At 30.5% G+C, this 23,223-nt stretch overlaps 2 protein-coding genes across 2 annotated transcripts in view; one reads left to right on the top strand and one right to left on the bottom strand.

The window, feature by feature from the left end:
- Positions 1–23,223, bottom strand: part of LOC145291327 (uncharacterized) — a 222,039-nt gene that overhangs the window by 182,528 nt on the left and 16,288 nt on the right. The window contains exon 3 of the mRNA XM_080137081.1: positions 9,880–9,981. Coding sequence (XP_079993207.1) covers positions 9,880–9,922 — 43 coding nt within the window. The 5' untranslated portion in view covers positions 9,923–9,981. The remainder of the gene's footprint in view (positions 1–9,879; positions 9,982–23,223) is intronic.
- LOC145291064 (uncharacterized) lies at positions 21,126–22,640 on the top strand. The gene has a single exon (XM_080136575.1). It carries the CDS (start codon positions 21,126–21,128, stop codon positions 22,638–22,640), a length of 1,515 nt encoding a protein of 504 aa, XP_079992701.1.

Here is a 23,223-nt window from a genome sequence, read left to right as displayed (position 1 = left end):
TCACAAGTTTATTTTCATTTGTTTTTATCTTTTATCAAAATAAGGTCATTTTATTGTTTCACAAGTTTATTTTCATTTGTTTTTATCTTTTATCAAAATAAGGTCATTTTATTGTTTCACAAGTTTATTTTCTTTTGTTTTTATCTTTTATCAAAATAAGGTCATTTTATTGTTTCACATGTTTATTTTCTTTTGTTTTTATCTTTTATTAAAATAAGGTCATTTTATTGTTTCACATGTTTATTTTCATTTGTTTTTATCTTTTATTAAAATAAGGTCATTTTATTGTTTCACATGTTTATTTTCTTTTGTTTTTATCTTTTATCAAAATAAGGTCATTTTATTGTTTCACATGTTTATTTTCTTTTGTTTTTATCTTTTATTAAAATAAGGTCATTTTATTGTTTCACAAGTTTATTTTCTTTTGTTTTTATCTTTTATCAAAATAAGGTCATTTTATTGTTTCACATGTTTATTTTCTTTTGTTTTTATCTTTTATCAAAATAAGGTCATTTTATTGTTTCACAAGTTTATTTTCATTTGTTTTTATCTTTTATTAAAATAAGGTCATTTTATTGTTTCACATGTTTATTTTCTTTTGTTTTTATCTTTTATCAAAATAAGGTCATTTTATTGTTTCACATGTTTATTTTCTTTTGTTTTTATCTTTTATTAAAATAAGGTCATTTTATTGTTTCACATGTTTATTTTCATTTGTTTTTATCTTTTATCAAAATAAGGTCATTTTATTGTTTCCCATGTTTTTCTTTTGTTTTTATCTTTTATTAAAATAAGGTCATTTTATTGTTTCACAAGTTTATTTTCTTTTGTTTTTATCTTTTATCAAAATAAGGTCATTTTATTGTTTCACATGTTTATTTTCTTTTGTTTTTATCTTTTATTAAAAAAAGGTCATTTTATTGTTTCACAAGTTTATTTTCTTTTGTTTTTATCTTTTATCAAAATAAGGTCATTTTATTGTTTCACATGTTTATTTTCTTTTGTTTTTATCTTTTATCAAAATAAGGTCATTTTATTGTTTCACATGTTTATTTTCTTTTGTTTTTATCTTTTATTAAAATAAGGTCATTTTATTGTTTCACATGTTTATTTTAATTTGTTTTTATCTTTTATCAAAATAAGGTCATTTTATTGTTTCACATGTTTTTCTTTTGTTTTTATCTTTTATTAAAATAAGGTCATTTTATTGTTTCACAAGTTTATTTTCTTTTGGTTTTATCTTTTATCAAAATAAGGTCATTTTATTGTTTCGCAAGTTTTTTTTCTTTTGTTTTTATCTTTTATTAAAATAAGGTCATTTTATTGTTTCACATGTTTATTTTCTTTTGTTTTTATCTTTTATTAAAATAAGGTCATTTTATTGGTTCGCAAGTTTTTTTTCTTTTGTTTTTATCTTTTATTAAAATAAGGTCATTTTATTGTTTTGCAAATTTATTTTCTTTTGTTTTTATCTTTTATCAAAATAAGGTCATTTTATTGTTTCACAAGTTTATTTTCTTGTGTTTTTATCTTTTATCAAAATAAGGTCATTTTATTGTTTCACAAGTTTATTTTCTTTTGTTTTTATCTTTTATTAAAATAAGGTCATTTTATTGTTTCACAAGTTTATTTTCATTTGTTTTTATCTTTTATCAAAATAAGGTCATTTTATTGTTTCACAAGTTTATTTTCTTTTGTTTTTATCTTTTATCAAAATAAGGACATTTTATTGTTTCACAAGTTTATTTTCATTTGTTTTTATCTTTTATCAAAATAAGGTCATTTTATTGTTTCACAAGTTTATTTTCTTTTGTTTTTATCTTTTATCAAACTAAGGTCATTTTATTGTTTCACAAGTTTATTTTCTTTTGTTTTTATCTTTTATCAAAATAAGGTCATTTTATTGTTTCACAAGTTTATTTTCTTTTGTTTTTATCTTTTATTAAAATAAGGTCATTTTATTGTTTCACAAGTTTATTTTCATTTGTTTTTATCTTTTATCAAAATAAGGTCATTTTATTGTTTCGCAAGTTTATTTTCTTTTGTGTTTATCTTTTATTAAAATAAGGTCATTTTATTGTTTTGCAAATTTATTTTCTTTTGTTTTTATCTTTTATCAAAATAAGGTCATTTTATTGTTTCACAAGTTTATTTTCTTTTGTTTTTATCTTTTATTAAAATAAGGTCATTTTATTGTTTCACAAGTTTATTTTCTTTTGTTTTTATCTTTTATTAAAATAAGGTCATTTTATTGTTTCACAAGTTTATTTTCTTTTGTTTTTATCTTTTATTAAAATAAGGTCATTTTATTGTTTCACAAGTTTATTTTCTTTTGTTTTTATCTTTTATCAAAATAAGGTCATTTTATTGTTTCACATGTTTATTTTCTTTTGTTTTTATCTTTTATCAAAATAAGGTCATTTTATTGTTTCACAAGTTTATTTTCTTTTGTTTTTATCTTTTATCAAAATAAGGTCATTTTATTGTTTCACATGTTTATTTTCTTTTGTTTTTATCTTTTATTAAAATAAGGTCATTTTATTGTTTCACAAGTTTATTTTCTTTTGTTTTTATCTTTTATTAAAATAAGGTCATTTTATTGTTTCACAAGTTTATTTTCTTTTGTTTTTATCTTTTATTAAAATAAGGTCATTTTATTGTTTCACAAGTTTATTTTCTTTTGTTTTTATCTTTTATCAAAATAAGGTCATTTTATTGTTTCACATGTTTATTTTCTTTTGTTTTTATCTTTTATCAAAATAAGGTCATTTTATTGTTTCACAAGTTTATTTTCTTTTGTTTTTATCTTTTATCAAAATAAGGTCATTTTATTGTTTCACATGTTTATTTTCTTTTGTTTTTATCTTTTATCAAAATAAGGTCATTTTATTGTTTCACAAGTTTATTTTCTTTTGTTTTTATCTTTTATCAAAATAAGGTCATTTTATTGTTTCACATGTTTATTTTCTTTTGTTTTTATCTTTTATCAAAATAAGGTCATTTTATTGTTTCACAAGTTGATTTTCTTTGGTTTTTATCTTTTATTAAAATAAGGTCATTTTATTGTTTCACAAGTTTATTTTCTTTTGTTTTTATCTTTTATCAAAATAAGGTCATTTTATTGTTTCACATGTTTATTTTCTTTTGTTTTTATCTTTTATCAAAATAAGGTCATTTTATTGTTTCACATGTTTATTTTCTTTTGTTTTTATCTTTTATCAAAATAAGGTCATTTTATTGTTTCGCAATTTTATTTTCTTTTGTTTTTATCTTTTATCAAAATAAGGTCATTTTATTGTTTCACATGTTTATTTTCTTTTGTTTTTATCTTTTATTAAAATAAGGTCATTTTATTGTTTCGCAAGTTTATTTTCTTTTGTTTTTATCTTTTATCAAAATAAGGTCATTTTATTGTTTCACATGTTTATTTTCTTTTGTTTTTATCTTTTATCAAAATAAGGTCATTTTATTGTTTCACATGTTTATTTTCTTTTGTTTTTATCTTTTATCAAAATAAGGTCATTTTATTGTTTCACAAGTTTATTTTCATTTGTTTTTATCTTTTATCAAAATAAGGTCATTTTATTGTTTCACAAGTTTATTTTCATTTGTTTTTATCTTTTATCAAAATAAGGTCATTTTATTGTTTCACAAGTTTATTTTCTTTTGTTTTTATCTTTTATCAAAATAAGGTCATTTTATTGTTTCACAAGTTTATTTTCTTTTGTTTTTATCTTTTATCAAAATAAGGTCATTTTATTGTTTCACATGTTTATTTTCTTTTGTTTTTATCTTTTATCAAAATAAGGTCATTTTATTGTTTCACATGTTTATTTTCTTTTGTTTTTATCTTTTATCAAAATAAGGTCATTTTATTGTTTCACAAGTTGATTTTCTTTTGTTTTTATCTTTTATTAAAATAAGGTCATTTTATTGTTTCACAAGTTTATTTTCTTTTGTTTTTATCTTTTATCAAAATAAGGTCATTTTATTGTTTCACATGTTTATTTTCTTTTGTTTTTATCTTTTATCAAAATAAGGTCATTTTATTGTTTCACATGTTTATTGTCTTTTGTTTTTATCTTTTATCAAAATAAGGTCATTTTATTGTTTCACAAGTTTATTTTCTTTTGTTTTTATCTTTTATCAAAATAAGGTCATTTTATTGTTTCACAAGTTTATTTTCTTTTGTTTTTATCTTTTATCAAAATAAGGTCATTTTATTGTTTCACATGTTTATTTTCTTTTGTTTTTATCTTTTATTAAAATAAGGTCATTTTATTGTTTCACAAGTTTATTTTCTTTTGTTTTTATCTTTTATCTAAATAAGGTCATTTTATTGTTTCACATGTTTATTTTCTTTTGTTTTTATCTTTTATCAAAATAAGGTCATTTTATTGTTTCACAAGTTTATTTTCTTTTGTTTTTATCTTTTATCAAAATAAGGTCATTTTATTGTTTCACAAGTTTATTTTCTTTTGTTTTTATCTTTTATCAAAATAAGGTCATTTTATTGTTTCACATGTTTATTTTCTTTTGTTTTTATCTTTTATCAAAATAAGGTCATTTTATTGTTTCACATGTTTATTTTCATTTGTTTTTATCTTTTATCAAAATAAGGTCATTTTATTGTTTCACAAGTTGATTTTCTTTTGTTTTTATCTTTTATCAAAATAAGGTCATTTTATTGTTTCACAAGTTTATTTTCTTTTGTTTTTATCTTTTATCAAAATAAGGTCATTTTATTGTTTCACATGTTTATTGTCTTTTGTTTTTATCTTTTATCAAAATAAGGTCATTTTATTGTTTCACAAGTTTATTTTCTTTTGTTTTTATCTTTTATCAAAATAAGGTCATTTTATTGTTTCACAAGTTTATTTTCTTTTGTTTTTATCTTTTATCAAAATAAGGTCATTTTATTGTTTCACATGTTTATTTTCTTTTGTTTTTATCTTTTATCAAAATAAGGTCATTTTATTGTTTCACATGTTTATTGTCTTTTGTTTTTATCTTTTATCAAAATAAGGTCATTTTATTGTTTCACAAGTTGATTTTCTTTTGTTTTTATCTTTTATTAAAATAAGGTCATTTTATTGTTTCACAAGTTTATTTTCTTTTGTTTTTATCTTTTATCAAAATAAGGTCATTTTATTGTTTCACATGTTTATTTTCTTTTGTTTTTATCTTTTATCAAAATAAGGTCATTTTATTGTTTTGCAAGTTTATTTTCTTTTGTTTTTATCTTTTATTAAAATAAGGTCATTTTATTGTTTCACATGTTTATTTTCTTTTGTTTTTATCTTTTATCAAAATAAGGTCATTTTATTGTTTCACAAGTTTATTTTCTTTTGTTTTTATCTTTTATCTAAATAAGGTCATTTTATTGTTTCACATGTTTATTTTCTTTTGTTTTTATCTTTTATCAAAATAAGGTCATTTTATTGTTTCACAAGTTTATTTTCTTTTGTTTTTATCTTTTATCAAAATAAGGTCATTTTATTGTTTCACATGTTTATTTTCTTTTGTTTTTATCTTTTATCTAAATAAGGTCATTTTATTGTTTCACAAGTTTATTTTCTTTTGTTTTTATCTTTTATCTAAATAAGGTCATTTTATTGTTTCACATGTTTATTTTCTTTTGTTTTTATCTTTTATCAAAATAAGGTCATTTTATTGTTTCACAAGTTTATTTTCTTTTGTTTTTATCTTTTATCAAAATAAGGTCATTTTATTGTTTCACATGTTTATTTTCTTTTGTTTTTATCTTTTATCAAAATAAGGTCATTTTATTGTTTTGCAAGTTTATTTTCTTTTGTTTTTATCTTTTATTAAAATAAGGTCATTTTATTGTTTCACATGTTTATTTTCTTTTGTTTTTATCTTTTATCAAAATAAGGTCATTTTATTGTTTCACAAGTTTATTTTCTTTTGTTTTTATCTTTTATTAAAATAAGGTCATTTTATTGTTTCACATGTTTATTTTCTTTTGTTTTTATCTTTTATCAAAATAAGGTCATTTTATTGTTTTGCAAGTTTATTTTCTTTTGTTTTTATCTTTTATTAAAATAAGGTCATTTTATTGTTTCACATGTTTATTTTCTTTTGTTTTTATCTTTTATCAAAATAAGGTCATTTTATTGTTTTGCAAGTTTATTTTCTTTTGTTTTTATCTTTTATTAAAATAAGGTCATTTTATTGTTTCACATGTTTATTTTCTTTTGTTTTTATCTTTTATCAAAATAAGGTCATTTTATTGTTTCGCAAGTTTATTTTCTTTTGTTTTTATCTTTTATTAAAATAAGGTCATTTTATTGTTTCGCAAGTTTATTTTCTTTTGTTTTTATCTTTTATCAAAATAAGGTCATTTTATTGTTTCGCAAGTTTATTTTCTTTTGTTTTTATCTTTTATCAAAATAAGGTCATTTTATTGTTTCACAAGTTTATTTTCTTTTGTTTTTATCTTTTATCAAAATAAGGTCATTTTATTGTTTCACAAGTTTATTTTCTTTTGTTTTTATCTTTTATCAAAATAAGGTCATTTTATTGTTTCGCAAGTTTTTTTTCTTTTGTTTTTATCTTTTATCAAAATAAGGTCATTTTATTGTTTCGCAAGTTTATTTTCTTGTGTTGTTATCTTTTATTAAAATAAGGTCATTTTATTGTTTCACAAGTTTATTTTCTTGTGTTGTTATCTTTTATTAAAATAAGGTCATTTTATTGTTTCACAAGTTTATTTTCTTGTGTTGTTATTTTTTATCAAAATAAGGTCATTTTATTGTTTCACAAGTTTATTTTCTTGTGTTGTTATCTTTTATTAAAATAAGGTCATTTTATTGTTTCACATGTTTATTTTCTTTTGTTTTTATCTTTTATCAAAATAAGGTCATTTTATTGTTTCGCAAGTTTTTTTTCTTTTGTTTTTATCTTTTATTAAAATAAGGTCATTTTATTGTTTCACATGTTTATTTTCTTTTGTTTTTATCTTTTATCAAAATAAGGTCATTTTATTGTTTCACAAGTTTATTTTCTTGTGTTGTTATCTTTTATCAAAATAAGGTCATTTTATTGTTTCACATGTTTATTTTCTTTTGTGTTTATCTTTTATTAAAATAAGGTCATTTTATTGTTTCACAAGTTTATTTTCTTTTGTTTTTATCTTTTATCAAAATAAGGTCATTTTATTGTTTCGCAAGTTTTTTTTCTTTTGTGTTTATCTTTTATTAAAATAAGGTCATTTTATTGTTTCACATGTTTATTTTCTTTTGTTTTTATCTTTTATCAAAATAAGGTCATTTTATTGTTTCACAAGTTTATTTTCTTTTGTTTTTATCTTTTATCAAAATAAGGTCATTTTATTGTTTCACAAGTTTATTTTCTTTTGTTTTTATCTTTTATTAAAATAAGGTCATATTATTGTTTCACATGTTTATTTTCATTTGTTTTTATCTTTTATTAAAATAAGGTCATTTTATTGTTTCACAAGTTTATTTTCTTTTGTTTTTATCTTTTATCAAAATAAGGTCATTTTATTGTTTCACAAGTTTATTTTCTTTTGTTTTTATCTTTTATCAAAATAAGGTCATTTTATTGTTTCACATGTTTATTTTCTTGTGTTGTTATCTTTTATTAAAATAAGGTCATTTTATTGTTTCACATGTTTATTTTCTTTTGTTTTTATCTTTTATCAAAATAAGGTCATTTTATTGTTTCACATGTTTATTTTCTTTTGTTTTTATCTTTTATCAAAATAAGGTCATTTTATTGTTTCACATGTTTATTGTCTTTTGTTTTTATCTTTTATCAAAATAAGGTCATTTTATTGTTTCACAAGTTTATTTTCTTTTGTTTTTATCTTTTATTAAAATAAGGTCATTTTATTGTTTCACATGTTTATTTTCTTTTGTTTTTATCTTTTATAAAAATAAGGTCATTTTATTGTTTCACAAGTTTATTTTCTTTTGTTTTTATCTTTTATCAAAATAAGGTCATTTTATTGTTTCGCAAGTTTTTTTTCTTTTGTTTTTATCTTTTATCAAAATAAGGTCATTTTATTGTTTCGCAAGTTTTTTTTCTTTTGTTTTTATCTTTTATCAAAATAAGGTCATTTTATTGTTTCACAAGTTTATTTTCTTGTGTTTTTATCTTTTATCAAAATAAGGTCATTTTATTGTTTCACAAGTTTATTTTCTTTTGTTTTTATCTTTTATCAAAATAAGGTCATTTTATTGTTTCACATGTTTATTTTCATTTGTTTTTATCTTTTATTAAAATAAGGTCATTTTATTGTTTCACAAGTTTATTTTCTTTTGTTTTTATCTTTTATCAAAATAAGGTCATTTTATTGTTTCACAAGTTTATTTTCTTTTGTTTTTATCTTTTATCAAAATAAGGTCATTTTATTGTTTCACATGTTTATTTTCTTGTGTTGTTATCTTTTATTAAAATAAGGTCATTTTATTGTTTCACATGTTTATTTTCTTTTGTTTTTATCTTTTATCAAAATAAGGTCATTTTATTGTTTCACATGTTTATTTTCTTTTGTTTTTATCTTTTATCAAAATAAGGTCATTTTATTGTTTCACATGTTTATTGTCTTTTGTTTTTATCTTTTATCAAAATAAGGTCATTTTATTGTTTCACAAGTTTATTTTCTTTTGTTTTTATCTTTTATTAAAATAAGGTCATTTTATTGTTTCACATGTTTATTTTCTTTTGTTTTTATCTTTTATCAAAATAAGGTCATTTTATTGTTTCACAAGTTTATTTTCTTTTGTTTTTATCTTTTATCAAAATAAGGTCATTTTATTGTTTCGCAAGTTTTTTTTCTTTTGTTTTTATCTTTTATCAAAATAAGGTCATTTTATTGTTTCGCAAGTTTTTTTTCTTTTGTTTTTATCTTTTATCAAAATAAGGTCATTTTATTGTTTCACAAGTTTATTTTCTTGTGTTTTTATCTTTTATCAAAATAAGGTCATTTTATTGTTTCACAAGTTTATTTTCTTTTGTTTTTATCTTTTATCAAAATAAGGTCATTTTATTGTTTCACAAGTTTATTTTCTTGTGTTTTTATCTTTTATCAAAATAAGGTCATTTTATTGTTTCACAAGTTTATTTTCTTTTGTTTTTATCTTTTATCAAAATAAGGTCATTTTATTGTTTCACAAGTTTATTTTCTTTTGTTTTTATCTTTTATCAAAATAAGGTCATTTTATTGTTTCACAAGTTTATTTTCTTGTGTTTTTATCTTTTATCAAAATAAGGTCATTTTATTGTTTCACAAGTTTATTTTCTTTTGTTTTTATCTTTTATTAAAATAAGGTCATTTTATTGTTTCACAAGTTTATTTTCTTTTGTTTTTATCTTTTATCAAAATAAGGTCATTTTATTGTTTCGCAAGTTTTTTTTCTTTTGTTTTTATCTTTTATTAAAATAAGGTCATTTTATTGTTTCACATGTTTATTTTCTTTTGTTTTTATCTTTTATCAAAATAAGGTCATTTTATTGTTTCACAAGTTTATTTTCATTTGTTTTTATCTTTTATCAAAATAAGGTCATTTTATTGTTTCACAAGTTTATTTTCTTTGTTTTTATCTTTTTTCAAAATAAGGTCATTTTATTGTTTCACAAGTTTATTTTATTTTGTTTTTATCTTTTATCAAAATAAGGTCATTTTATTGTTTCACAAGTTTATTTTCTTTTGTGTTTATCTTTTATCAAAATAAGGTCATTTTATTGTTTCACATGTTTATTTTCTTTTGTTTTTATCTTTTATCAAAATAAGGTCATTTTATTGTTTCACATGTTTATTTTCTTTTGTTTTTATCTTTTATCAAAATAAGGTCATTTTATCAGAGAAGTAAAAGAAAACAATTTTTTCACCTTTGTTTTTCCAGTGACGTGTGATCACCCTTTTTCGGTCCATTTCACGTTTATCTTAATTTCAATCTTCTTCACGTTCATCTAATTTGATGTTGATTGCATCTGAAGATGAATGAATTATTTCAATTAATAAAGCAATGCATTACACTTTATAGACTCCTTCGCAATTAAAGGTTATTTTCATGTTTTGCAAGTGCATTTTCATAACTTATCATAAATATTTATATGTTGTTTAAAAAGTGTTGATTTTAGAAAGGTTTGATACTAGTTCGAAAGAAAAGAGAAAACGTCATAAAGATATTCTCAAAATTTAAACTGCATAAGGGGATCGTGTGCTAAATATATAACACGCTCAAAGACGTTATCCAGGATTTCCAGTCAGTACCTTGAATATGCTGTCTTCTTGGGGTCCTTTAAGAGACGCTTGAACACCAATTGAACAGTCAGTACAACCTTGGTGTTACAGTCAGTACATCCTTGATGTTACAGTCAGTACACCTTTGGTGTTATAATCAGTGTAAGGGAGGGGGGAGTCCGCCCCAGGTGACAGCCAAAGAGGGGTGACAAAATTCACCCCACAAATTTTTTTCAGCTAGACTAAGGTACGAAAATAGTCGGAAATAGAATTTATTGATTATATATTGTCATTTTTACGTTTTTAATTTTTTTAAATCTTTTCTATAATATTACAAACTTTTAAAAAAATTAATTAGTCATTGAGAAATTTTTTTTGCAAATTTTTATTAAAACCTCTAAACCCTGTATTTTTAAAGTTTTGAATCATCACCCATATTTTATTTGGACGTATATAAGTTTTATTTATTTTTTCAAACAGTAATTTACATACATGCATGTTCTGAGGTATCTACCTCTCTCCAGCGTAGCTTGACTGTATCTAGGAATAAAACTCCAGACCATGTGTATCAGTCCGGCGTGTTAACTGTTACATCATGAACTCCTAGATAATTTTGCTGTTTATTATTATCTTTTATAACTTAGATTTCTTGTTGCTTTTTTTAAAGCCATTTAACATATTTATCATTAAAAAATCAACAAGAAATCTAAGTTTATAAAAGATAAAAATAAACAGTAAAATTATCTTGGAGTTCATGGCATAACGGTTAACGCGCTGGACTGATACACATGGTCTGGAGTTCTACTCCGACACAATCAAGCTACACTGAAGAGAGGTAGAGACCTCAGAACATACATGTACGTAGATTACTGTCTTAAAAAATAATATATATAACATAGAAAAATGCGAAAGAAAAATAAGAGCATGAAAAGTAATATGGTTAAAATGAAACATGGAAAAGTAAATAAAAGGACTAGCTGTTAAAAGTATATCTATATTAAACTTTGTGAGATATTTCCATCCTATGGAGGCCAGGCGCGGATGCAAACCCCATAATTTTATATTACAATCTGTCTTAAAACTGAAACATACTTATCAAAGTATACTTACGTGGATAAATATCAAAAGTCCTTGTTAAACTTTGTGGCATATTTTCATTCTATAGAGGCGAGGTGCGACTGTAGACACTATGATTTTATTATACTATCCCTGTTCAAACTAGAACATACTTATCAAATTATTATACCTCCCAACTAGGTAGACAGAAAATGGGTGTTCATGTGATGTTGACCACAAAAAAAAAAGCTTTCAGGTAGCCCCTTAAAAATGCTTTCAGGTTTTAAAAAAAATAAAAATACCCCCCCCCCCCCGCACTAGCTGTCCAGAAAGTAGGGCTTTATTTTACGTTAAATTTTAATGGAAAAGTGATCCCATACTTTTTGATCAAGTGATTTTTTTCATATCACGAAAACTATTTCTTTGTAACAGTTTTAAATTGTTGGGAATAATTTAACCCTGAAATAAAGCTCAATTCTCACACGTGAGAATGCAACAAAAATTCGGTAGTTAAGTTCTTATCAGAAATGCGACGACAGGTTGTAAGAAGGGAACACAACCAAGCAATCGATATTCAAGCAATTTTACTGGGTAAGCAATATAATGAAAACAGACAATATACAGAATGAAGAAGATGAAGGTTTGCGAAAACGTGCTTCGCTAGAACTTATCTTGAGTTCGATTAGCAATGTGTTCATCACTCAATTCCGGCTCTTTTCATGTGGATGGTTAACTGTTCTATTTCATCGTATAATTGGTTTACTTCGCACGACCATCTTGGGATGGAAAGAATAAAATATTCAATTGGGAACGTGAAGTAGAAGGGGGGTGGGCTTCAGTGACTGCCTTCAGGCGCTATGCACGAAGAACCACTGTCCAGTTAGGGTTGAAACAAAAAGGCGAAAAGAGACTGGCGCGTAATCTCCCACGGTTTTTATAGGTGTGTTCACGTGACCCCTAAGGGGGTGGGGAAAGAGATCAATGCCAGACAGTCCACAGAGCCTTTTAAGCAGGAGCAGCAACATACATAAATTCCAATAAAATGTTATATTCGTTTTCAGCACCCTCAATATAAAAATCTAAATTGTAAATATTTTTGAAGTTGGAAAGATTCTTGACATTGACAGAAAATAATTTTTGTTAGGGGCATGAGTTTTTATTTCAGTATTCTAATAGTTGCAGGTTAAATGAGCTTGCTTTTAGATATCTAAAAATTTGAATGTTTAATTTTGCAAAAAGAAACCTCATAATTCAATTACTTGTAAATTGTTTGTCTAAATTTATAGAACATTTGTTGTAATGCAAAATTTGATAGTGCTGTAACTTCAAAACCGAATGTCGAGTTTCCTAGGTGCATGGCAGTGCCAAGTTTTCAAAATAAGCATGCATTTCATTTATTTTCAGCACTAAAACTATGAAACAACTGAACCGTCCCAGCGGCTATCAGCAACGGCAAGCTCAAAAGGCTAAAGAGGCAGTATTAAACGACATTAAAGGGTCTTTGCTGAAGTGGACACAGAAACAAGAAGCTGTCAAAAGTTCTGATTTTATTGAAGCTGAAAGAATATTGCAAAAAAAAAAAAAAAAACAGTTTGAAAGCCATTTTTCAAGTGATAGTGAGCAACTGAGAGACAGCAACACAACAAACTGATATTGAAAAACATTATGATATAGCAATTGCAGTTCAATCAGAAGCTTTGGCTGCAAGCATTTCCAGTAATTTGTCAACATTCAAAAGATGTGTCATCATAGCAAATTCCTGTGCCTGGTAGTGTCCGAATTGATATCATCAAAAGGAGGAGTAAGCCATTCCAGAATAAGCAGGGACTTTTCAAGTCGGTTAAAAGGTCAGGTGCAAAGGTTAAAGTTGAATTGCGGCAACTTTCTACAACCTGGTTTTATTTCTCATTGTTAAATAGCGACAGAATGCCACAATCATGCATGATGGAAAGTTGCTTTTGCTGTTGTCTTCCAAACATGACAACGATACTCGAGTGTATACTTTTATCACTGGTTTTGAAGCCTGGTGGAAGCTAAATCCCAAAATTATTGAGCATGAACAATCAAAAAATCATCTGTCATGCTGAGAAGTGGAAAACGCTATATCAGGACTCCAGCTACAAAAAAAACTATTGCTGCAGTGCACATTTCCCTGATGGAGAAAGAGAAGTTCAGAGACATTCTGCACAGAGTTTTAGACGTGATACTTTTTTTGCATGACAGAATCTATCATTTAGAGGACATCGCAAGAATACATTCTTATTAAACGAAGGAAACTTCTTGGAGTTGTTGAATTGTAATCTCACCACGTAGTGGTGATGTAGTGTTAAAAGAACAACTTTTCAACCTCCAGCAAAGCGCGGATAGTCAGGTAATATGTTCATACATGTTACCTGAAGCACAGAACAAGTTTATTTCTCTTTTGGCAAAACGTGATTGAAAAACTCGTTGCTGACATCAAGAATGCAAAGTACTTTGGTATACATTTTGATAGCACACCAGACATTTCTCATGCTGATCAAATGCCAACAGAAATCACATATATACATATCCGCGATGGTGCAGTTGAAGTGTGGGAGTCATTTAAAACAGAAAACAACTACTACATTGACTTATGGGAAACATTAGTTTTCTAACAATCCCTCTTGTGTAACATTTTTGGCAGTCTTGAGGCATTGTACATTTTTTTCGCTCTGTCGACCCATCGCTGGGATGTGTTAGTAAAGTACACAGGTCTTACAGTGAAGAGATTATCCACAAGTCACTGAAGTGCAAATGCTGATGCAGTGAAGCCGGTGATACAGAGGTTTAACCAGTTTGTGGAAGCTATTGAAGCTCTGTGTGATGTCGAAGAAACCGACGAGACAAGAGGCGCTGCGTACATGCGACTTTTCTTTCATTGGTTTCTTGTTATTTTTGAGTGATGTTTTACAAGAAGTAAACGTAGCTCAGAAGTACATGCAAACACCAGGACATGGTTGCTACTAAAGTAAGAGCTCTTAAGGTCTTTTTGGAAGAGCAGCATACGAATGTAGTTGACAATCCCATCCAGCAAGCACTTGCAAAATATGAAGAATTTGATATCTCTACAGAGAGGAGAATCAGAAGAAAAAACAGACTGCCAGGAGAGGAGGCAAGAGATGCTGGATTGTCATTTCAGCAGGAGACAAAGTAAGCAATGTCAGAGTGTCTGGATTGTTTCCATATCGAATTGGATATCAAAGTACAGGCAGTGAATGACATTTTGTTGACTTTTTCTGCCATTCAGCCAGATCATAATATTTGTGCTGACGAGAAAGAAATACAATTGTCTGTTGCCAAGCTCACAGCTGTGTATGATGAGCTATCTGAAGAAAACTTTTGTCTAGAAATTCCACATTTAACGTGACACCTACAAGCAGCCAAAATAAACTTGGAGGAAGCCAAGCACTGGACTATACTGAAATTCCTACAATTTATCATTAAGTGGGACTTTGTTGAGTCAGTGCTATACCTTATGCTACTTCTAAAATTCGTTCTGACAATATGTTTTTCTGTGGCATCATGTGAAAGAAGTCTCTCCAAAATAAAACATAAAAAATTACCGCAGTCAACCATGAACCAGTCGAGACTGTTGGATCTGGCTGTTCTGTCTATTGAAAACGAACTTACAAGACAAATAGATTTTGACAATGTCATTGACCAGTTTGCTACAAGGAAAATAAGAAAAAACATTCATTCTAGGACTATAATATCAAAGGTACATTCTTTTGGGAATTGCCGTGTTTTGTATTTAAAGGTTCTGAAAGTGAACATTTGCTTTTAAAGATCAAAGTATGATAAACGTTTTATGTAATGTTACAATATTTAATAAAAAAATTTCGTTTTTTTTTATATAAATACAACTACAAACCAGAATAAAAAAAAAATTTTTTATATAAATACAACTACAAACCAGAATTAAAAAATTTCGTTTTTTTTTATATAAATACAACTACAAACCAGAATTAAAAAATTTCGTTTTTTTTTATATAAATACAACTACAAACCAGAATAAAACAAAATTTTTTTATATAAATACAACTACAAACCAGAATTAAAAAATTTCGTTTTTTATATAAATACAACTACAAACCAGAATTAAAAAATTTCGTTTTTTTTTATATAAATACAACTACAAACCAGAATTAAAAAATTTCGTTTTTTTATATAAATAGAACTACAAACCAGAATAAAAAAATTTCTTTCTTCAAATTTGATATGATGAAACAAAACTGTAAAAATAGCATGAAAGTTTTTTTGATACTTATGCAGTTTTGTGACCGCGATTTTTCACAAGCGTTTCTGAGCAGATATTGAAAAGAATCGAGATATGGCGATGCAGAAACCCGATGAACACCAAAAACCCAAATAATGCAAAATAGTTTCTTAAAGAGAATTAAAACACAACTGGTAATAATAAACTTTTATTTTAACAAAAAAAAACGAAAACAAAGTAAAAGAATTTAAACAAGATGTGAAAAAAAAAATTGTAGATGTCTTTTTTTATGAAACCTTTTAATTAAAATTTTTTTGGATTTATTGTTGTTTTTTTCTGGGGAAGAGGACATTGTTATGAATTTATTTTTCTTGTTAGTTTTTAATTTTTTTGCCAATGGTTAGTGGTCATGTTTATGGTTTTTTGTTTGTGTTGTTTTGTTTTTTTAATGTAGTGGGTAGGGTGGTTGGCAAATTTTCTTTTGCTGCAAGAGCAGACAATAATTGTGAAGGTAGAGAAAAGGGCGTAGAGAAAGTGGAAGGAAGCTGAGGGTAATATTGAGCTACCTGATTCAATATGCAATTAAAAGGATCTTTGAATTTCTGTCTTCACGTGAATTCTGTCAGGTAGCTTTCTAATAGCTCCCTATTGGTATCATATTTGATTTTGTTTCTTTGCTTTCCTTCCCTCCACATTCTCTCAACGTGGTTCATTGTCACATGTGTAGTAGGATCAACAAAGTTTATAGATTCTTTATCTTAATTATCTGGAAACTTTGGCAAAAAAGAACTTTATTAAAGTGTGAACTTTGACAAACAGTAATTGAATTCGATTGGCTAAGCAGCTCGGCACGTCCCGGTTCTTCTCGCTATCTGCCTGGAGACACTTGTGAAGGTTCAGAAAAATCAAAGTACCAAAACTGCATGAGTACCGTTTTTTTCTTTCTAGTGTAGATTTAAATATAAAACAAAAAGACCATTCATTCAGTTTCTTATTTTCTATTCTTTTTTTAAGTGTCTTATTTTTTCTTTTCTTCGTAATTTTTTTTTCCACTTATTCAATTATTATCATCACTTGTAACTGCCGGCAGCTACTGCTCAGGGGCGAGCCACATTCAAAAAATAAAATGTGAGCGGTAATTCAAATAATAAAAAAAGGGGGGGGGGTTCCTTCCTTGAAAAAATATCACTTATTATTTTGTTTTTGCTTCTTAGTTGAAACATAGGTTAGAAATGAGTTGAACAAGCCGTGTTTTAAATTAAACGGCCACGTGACCAACCTTTCTGCGGGATCGGTCTGGGAGGAGAAGACGCAATCCTTAATGGCGGACACAACGGCGACTGGGCGAATGGGAGGAGACCACGAAGTTTAAATTGCACACCGCCAGGCAGGCGATCTAGGGTAAATACTCTCTTTATAATTATTATCAATGAACAATGTAAGAATTTAATCGATTTCTCTTTTAATTTTCCTTGTGTATTGTTCAAACATCGTTACTTCTCTTCTTCGATCGTTGTCTGATTCTCTTGTTTGTTTCTGCTCTCTTTTGCGACAGTTTTCACGGTGAATTACGGATGTTAATTGCGAAATAAAATTCCTTATCACATCAGTATGAAAGCCTCAAGCCTTGTCCTTTTTTTACCCACAGCCGGGTACAGTTACAGTGAAAACCTAAGCCTACGGCAGAAGATATGAAGACGCGGCGCCTATACCGAAGGTTCCCCTTTGTCACCTGCGACAGGCGCCTTATTGTCATCACATTTCAGACGGTGTTTCTTCCCCTTTTTTCTTTCCATTTTAACGACTGCTAAAGTGTTTACCTCTAAGTTAAAGAAAAAAAAAAAAAGAAAAAATAAATAGAGTGATAGAAATAAGGTAAGTAACGATATAATTTATTCCATATGCCTAGAACCTAATTTATGCTGGTGTTCGCCTCTCTAGTATTCACTGGGATTTATTGTTGTCATTGACTCTCGTGCGCAGTTTGTTCAACCTCATATTTGCTATTTGGTTTAGGCTACATTCTTCCCTTTCATATTTTAATTTCTTAAAATGTTCGTCAGAGACAAGTACCTACTTCCAGACAGGGTTCGCCGAGCACATGGCCGACTTGTCGTGCAACCAAAAAGTTCTGTATGCAGACGTCGTAGCTCCATCAAAATTGGAGGAAACCAGGAACTCCTTCCGAGACAGGAAATTAACGGCCAAGATGAAGGAGCTAAAGGAACAGGAGTTGTCTCAGAGAGAAAAAAAATTCAGTGTAATGTATAACAGATGGAAAGCGAAAGTCAGAAGTACCAGGACGAGGTTGAAGAATGAATGTTCTGAGGAAGAGTTGGATAACATGATGGACGCTATTGAGGAACTGGAATCTCTAGTCAAAATATCAACCAATGACATACGACAGAAGGCAACACATGACCAAGTAACCCGAAGGAGGGTAGACACGTGCATTGCTGTCACAGCAGAGTTGTTGGGAGTGATGAGGACGCGCCTTGTTGAGGATGGAGACGAATTTGACGCCGATTTAGAGAGGGCAAGGTTACGACTATTACTCCACAGGGATTATGCCGGATCCATCTATGGATCCATCATAACCACACCTAGCAGCCTCTCTACCCACTCCTCGAACATCTCATCTAAAAGAGCAGAGGCAGCCGCAGAGCTGGCAGCCAAGAAAGCCAGAATTAACATAGACACTGCCATTGAAGCAGGAAGTTAAAAGACTGGAGAAACAGAAGGAAGTTATAGAGGCTAGACTAAGGGCCTATTCCGAAGAAGAGGCACGAGAAAGGGATGTGAGGCATACTCCTCCATGTAAAGAGAAGAACCCCCTGGTTGAGAACAAGGAGTTTCAACCTGTTAAAGAAGAAAAATCCTTGACACAGACCTTGCAGGAGGCACTAGCCCTTACTCGACTTCCAACTCCAGAACCGACAGTATTCTTTGGCGACCCTCTCAAGTTTGTCGAATGGAGTGCAAGCTTTAGAGCACTTATAGAGATGGTGCTCTAACCCTGCAGACAGATTATTTTACCTTCAGAGGTACATCGATGGGGAGGCAAGATCCACCTTGCAAGGCTGTTTCTACAGGAAGGATGAAGAGGCTTATCAATAAGCCTGGGAGAAGCTGAATGCTAGATACGGTCACCCCTTCATCATTCACCACTCATTTAGGGAAAAATTGAACCGGTGGCTAAGGATAGGCCCACATGAGTACATCAAACTTAGGGAGTACAGTGACTTCCTGCAAATGCCATGCAATGCCATGCCTCACATCAAGGGCTTACAGATATTAAATGATTGAGAGGAAAACCAAAGGATGTTGAGGAAGCTTCCTGATTGGATCACTTCAAAGGTGGAACCGTTATGTGACAGAACGGCTAGATGAAGCCAAGGACTATCCTAGTTTCCAGGAATTTTCTTCCTTCATTGCAAAGGAAGCATGCATAGCTTGCAACGCAGTCTCCTCATTGCTTGCCTTAAGGCCGGCCAAGGGAAGGACACCTGCCAGGTATTCTAAAGCAGATACCTTTACCACCGATATCGACAACTCTAATGTTGCAAACACTTCATTCGAGTCCAAGAGACACCAAACAGTGTCAAGAGACCTCAGAAGGAAGAATGCGTCGTCGCCCAACAAATGCATATGTGGTGATGACCATTCTCTATATGACTGTCCCAAACTAGCAGAGGATTCCTTGCAGGAGAGAAAAAAGTTCATTATGAACAGTAAACTGTGCTTTGGCTGCCTGAAGAAAGGACACCTCTTTAGAGAGTGCCGCAGAAGGATTGTATGTAGCACATGCCATGGGCACCACCCACCTCTGCACGAAGATAGTACTCTGATTAACAGTTCTTCATCCCAGGAGGAAGATAAGGTGTCATCATCTTGCTGTGTGAATGAAGGTGAGGGCAAAAGCACCTCAATGATAGTGCCAGACTGGATCTCCTCGCCCAATACCAGCGACACTGAGTTCTTAGTATATGCTTTGTTGGACACTTAGAGCAGTCACACATTCGCAGACCAAGGAGTTTGTGAAAAAATGAATGTTGAAATGGAGCCTATCAAGCCGAAACTCTCCACTATGATGGGTAAAGACTCCATTGTGTCAAGCAAGAGGGTTACTGGACTAAGAGTTAGAGGATTCTCCTCAGATACCTGGGTAGATCTGCTTCCTTCTTACACAAGAGAGTTCATCCCGCTTGAGCGCACACATATTCCCACTGATGAGACAGCCCGCAGATGGAAACATTTGGCATGTATATCTCAAGAGATGCACCCCTAGATGGACTGTAGTGTTGGACTTCTGATCGGTCATGACTGCTCCAGAGCATTAGCTCCACGGAGAGTAATAACAGGGAGCAATCATGAACCCTACGCTATTGAAACTGACCTCGGCTCGAGCATCATAGAAACATCACCCCAGCCAGCAAACTCAAGAAGCGTGACCAGTCTATGCCACCGTGTTTCCCTCAGGGAAATCCACCTGTAGCACCATCTGCTGTTGTTAAGGCCCTTGAGTCAGAATTTAGAGATAACAGATCCAGAGAGAAAAGTATCTCTCAGGAAGACATTCGTTTCTTACAAATCCTCAAGGAAGGTATCCATCAGAATGAACATGGCCATTTAGAGATGCTCCTCCCTTTCGGGAAACGACCATACCTGCCAGACAATAGTAGGCTTGCCTTGTTTCGTTTGAAACACCTCAAGAAGTTAGACAAGGACCCCAAATTCAAGGAGGACTATATCGAATTCATGAAGAATGTCCTTAAGGATGGTGATGTTGAAAGAATCGTGAGTAAGCAACAATAACCAGCTGTGTGGTACATACCACATCAAGGTGTCCACCATCCGAAAAAACCTGATAAAATCAGGGTTGTTTTCGACGCGTCTGTGAAGTTTGAAGGAACTGCTTTGAACGACCACCTGCTAACGGGGTCTGAGCTTACAAATGATTTAACTGGAGTTCTCCTCAGGTTCCGTTAGCATCACATTGCTGTTATGTGCGACGTTTTCATGTTGATGAGAATGACAGAGATTACCTGCGATTCTTATGGTGGGAGAATGGAAAAACTGACTCACAACCAACAGAATACCAAATGAAGGTCCACCTCTTTGGAGCATCGTCTTCGCCAGGGTGCGCCAATTATGGTATGAAGTACCTTGCTGACAAAAATGAAAGACAATACCCAGCTGCATTCAGCTTTATTAGAAAGAACTTTTACGTGGACGACGGTCTCATTATCTTGGAATCCATCAGTGAAGCAGTTGATGAAGGAAGCTCAAGCCTTGTGGGCCAAAGGAAGGTTGCGTCTTCATAAATTCATCTCAAATGATAGACGAGTACTGGAACCTATCGATGCAAAGAACCACGCTGCTCGAGTAAAGAATGTAGACTTTGACCACGATGATCTTCCAGTACAGGGGGCCTTAGGAGTAAGGTAGAACGTGGAAAGAGATATTCTCTGTTTCAAGGTATCACCCAACAATAAACCAGCTACTAGGCGTGGTGTATTGTCTACAGTGGCCTCCATATATGATCCACTGGGCTTCCTGGACCCATTTGTTTTACAAGGTAAAAAGGTGTTACAAGAGATGTGCCAGAAAGATATAAGTTGGGATGAACCTCTCCCAAATGAATTGAAGCCAAGGTGGGACAGCTGGGTGAACGACTTGGCAAATCTTGAGAAAATACAGATCCCAAAGTCCTTAACACCAACCGACTTTGGAAGGATACAGAGAGCTGAACTGCATCACTTCTCAGATGCCAGCAGTCAAGGATATGGTCAGTGCTCTTACATTAGATTTATAGGCAAGGATCAGATATACTGCGCCTTGATAATAAGTAAAGCTAGAGTTGCACCTACGAAAATAGTTATGATGCCAAGACTGGAACTAACCGCAGCCACAGTTTCCGCTACAATCCACGGTATGTTTAAGGAAGAACTAGAACTCAGGATCGACGGAGAATACTTCTGGACAGATTCTCACATTGTTCTTGGCTATATCAAAAATGACGCTCGAAGATTTCATGTCTTTGTGGCCAACCGTGTCCAGAGAATCCATGAGGCCACTGATCCTAAGCAATGGCACTACATCGATACCTCAGAGAACCCTGCAGACCATGCATCCAGAGGCCTCAGTGTGATGGAACTCATGAAATCAAACTGGTTTACGGAACCAAAGTTCTTGTGGGAGAGAGAGATAGCCACCAGACAGGAGACTGTGGAACTGTTAGTAGGAGATCCTGAGGTCAAGTCCATCCGGGTGTTCAAAACTGACTCCACTGGACGGATCAACATCCTGGAACGATTCAAGGCCTTTTCTAAGTGGATCACAGCAGTGAAGGCAATCGCTCGGATTCAACGATTGGCTGGAAGATCAAAGTCCATTGACCCCCTAAGTGTGGAAGAAAGAAGGAAGGCCACACCCACCTTGATCAGACTTATACAACAGAACGCCTTTACGAATGAGCTGAGTCTGCTCAGCCAGAGACCTGGAAGTTTACCTTGCACTCAAAATCTGTACCAACTCAATCCCATCGTACAGGATGGCATACTAAAAGTGGGAGAAAAACTGAGAAGATCACCTGGACCTATGGATTTCAGACATCGAATGATTCTCCCAAAAGGGAGTATTGTTACCCGCCTTATTCTCGTACACTATCATGAAAAGGTAAAACACCAAGGCCGTGGACAGACACTGAACGAGCTCAGAGCCAATGGGTACTGGATAATTGGTGGTAGTAGAGTAGTTGCACAGTACATAAGGCAGTGTGTCCTATGCAGAAGAACCCGAAGACTAACCGAGGAACAACAGATGGCAGAGCTCCCGGCGGATCGCGTCACTCCCTCGCCACCATTCACTTACTGTAGCACGGACAGTTTAGGCCCATTTTATAGCAAGCAAGGTCGCAAGGAACATAAACGGTATAGTCTCTTGACGTGTTTGTGTTCCAGAGCAGTTCACGTGGAGATGCTGGATGATATGACAACGGATGCCTCCATCAATGCCCTTCGATGTTTTACTACCATCCGAGGAACAGTGAGACACATTCGGTCAGACCGGGTATCAAATTTTGTTGGGGCAAAGAATGAATTAGGAAAGTAGTCCACAAATTCCAAAATTCCATCATGACAAGTTTCAAGAAAAAATACACAATCAAACCCGGTTCTCCAACTTCCAACGTAGACCCCTACTACCATGTCTCCTTCTCCAACATCAGGGGTCTACGTTCTAACCTTCCAGAGGTTGAAACCCAATTACAGGAGACTAAACCAAACCTTTTATTTTTAAGCAAAACTGGCATTGGACAGGCTATTTCCCTAGACGAGTTCGCAATTAAAGGTTACTCTAACTTCTAAATCTGACCCCTAAGATGGCCATGGGCATGGAATGTGCCTATATTAAAGATGGCTTTCCATGTGTTAGGGACATCTCCAGGGAAGATCCTAACTTACCCTATATGGGCTTCCGGGTTGCATTAGCTCACACTACTGCATTTATATTTACTCTCTATCGCCCCCACAACAGCGGAGTTACTATCTTTAAAAGCATATCTGAGAAAATTGACCAAGTCCTATCTGCTTATCCTTCAGCTAACATTCACGTATATGGAGACTTCAATGTTCACAACGTCGAATGGTTGACCCACTCAAACAAGACCAATGATGAAGGGAGTTTCTGCCATGAT

The sequence above is a fragment of the Euprymna scolopes genome, chromosome 12, assembly GCF_053919585.1.
Source record: "Euprymna scolopes isolate OS-2025 chromosome 12, ASM5391958v1, whole genome shotgun sequence".
Lineage (NCBI taxonomy): Eukaryota > Metazoa > Mollusca > Cephalopoda > Sepiida > Sepiolidae > Euprymna > Euprymna scolopes.
Note: the sequence above shows the minus strand (reverse complement) of the source record. Positions and strands in the feature narration are given on the sequence as shown.

Coding starts and splice junctions, on each gene's coding strand:
- LOC145291064 (XM_080136575.1), top strand. CDS start 21,126: ATGTGCCAGAAAGATATAAGTTGGGATGAACCTCTCCCAAATGAATTG.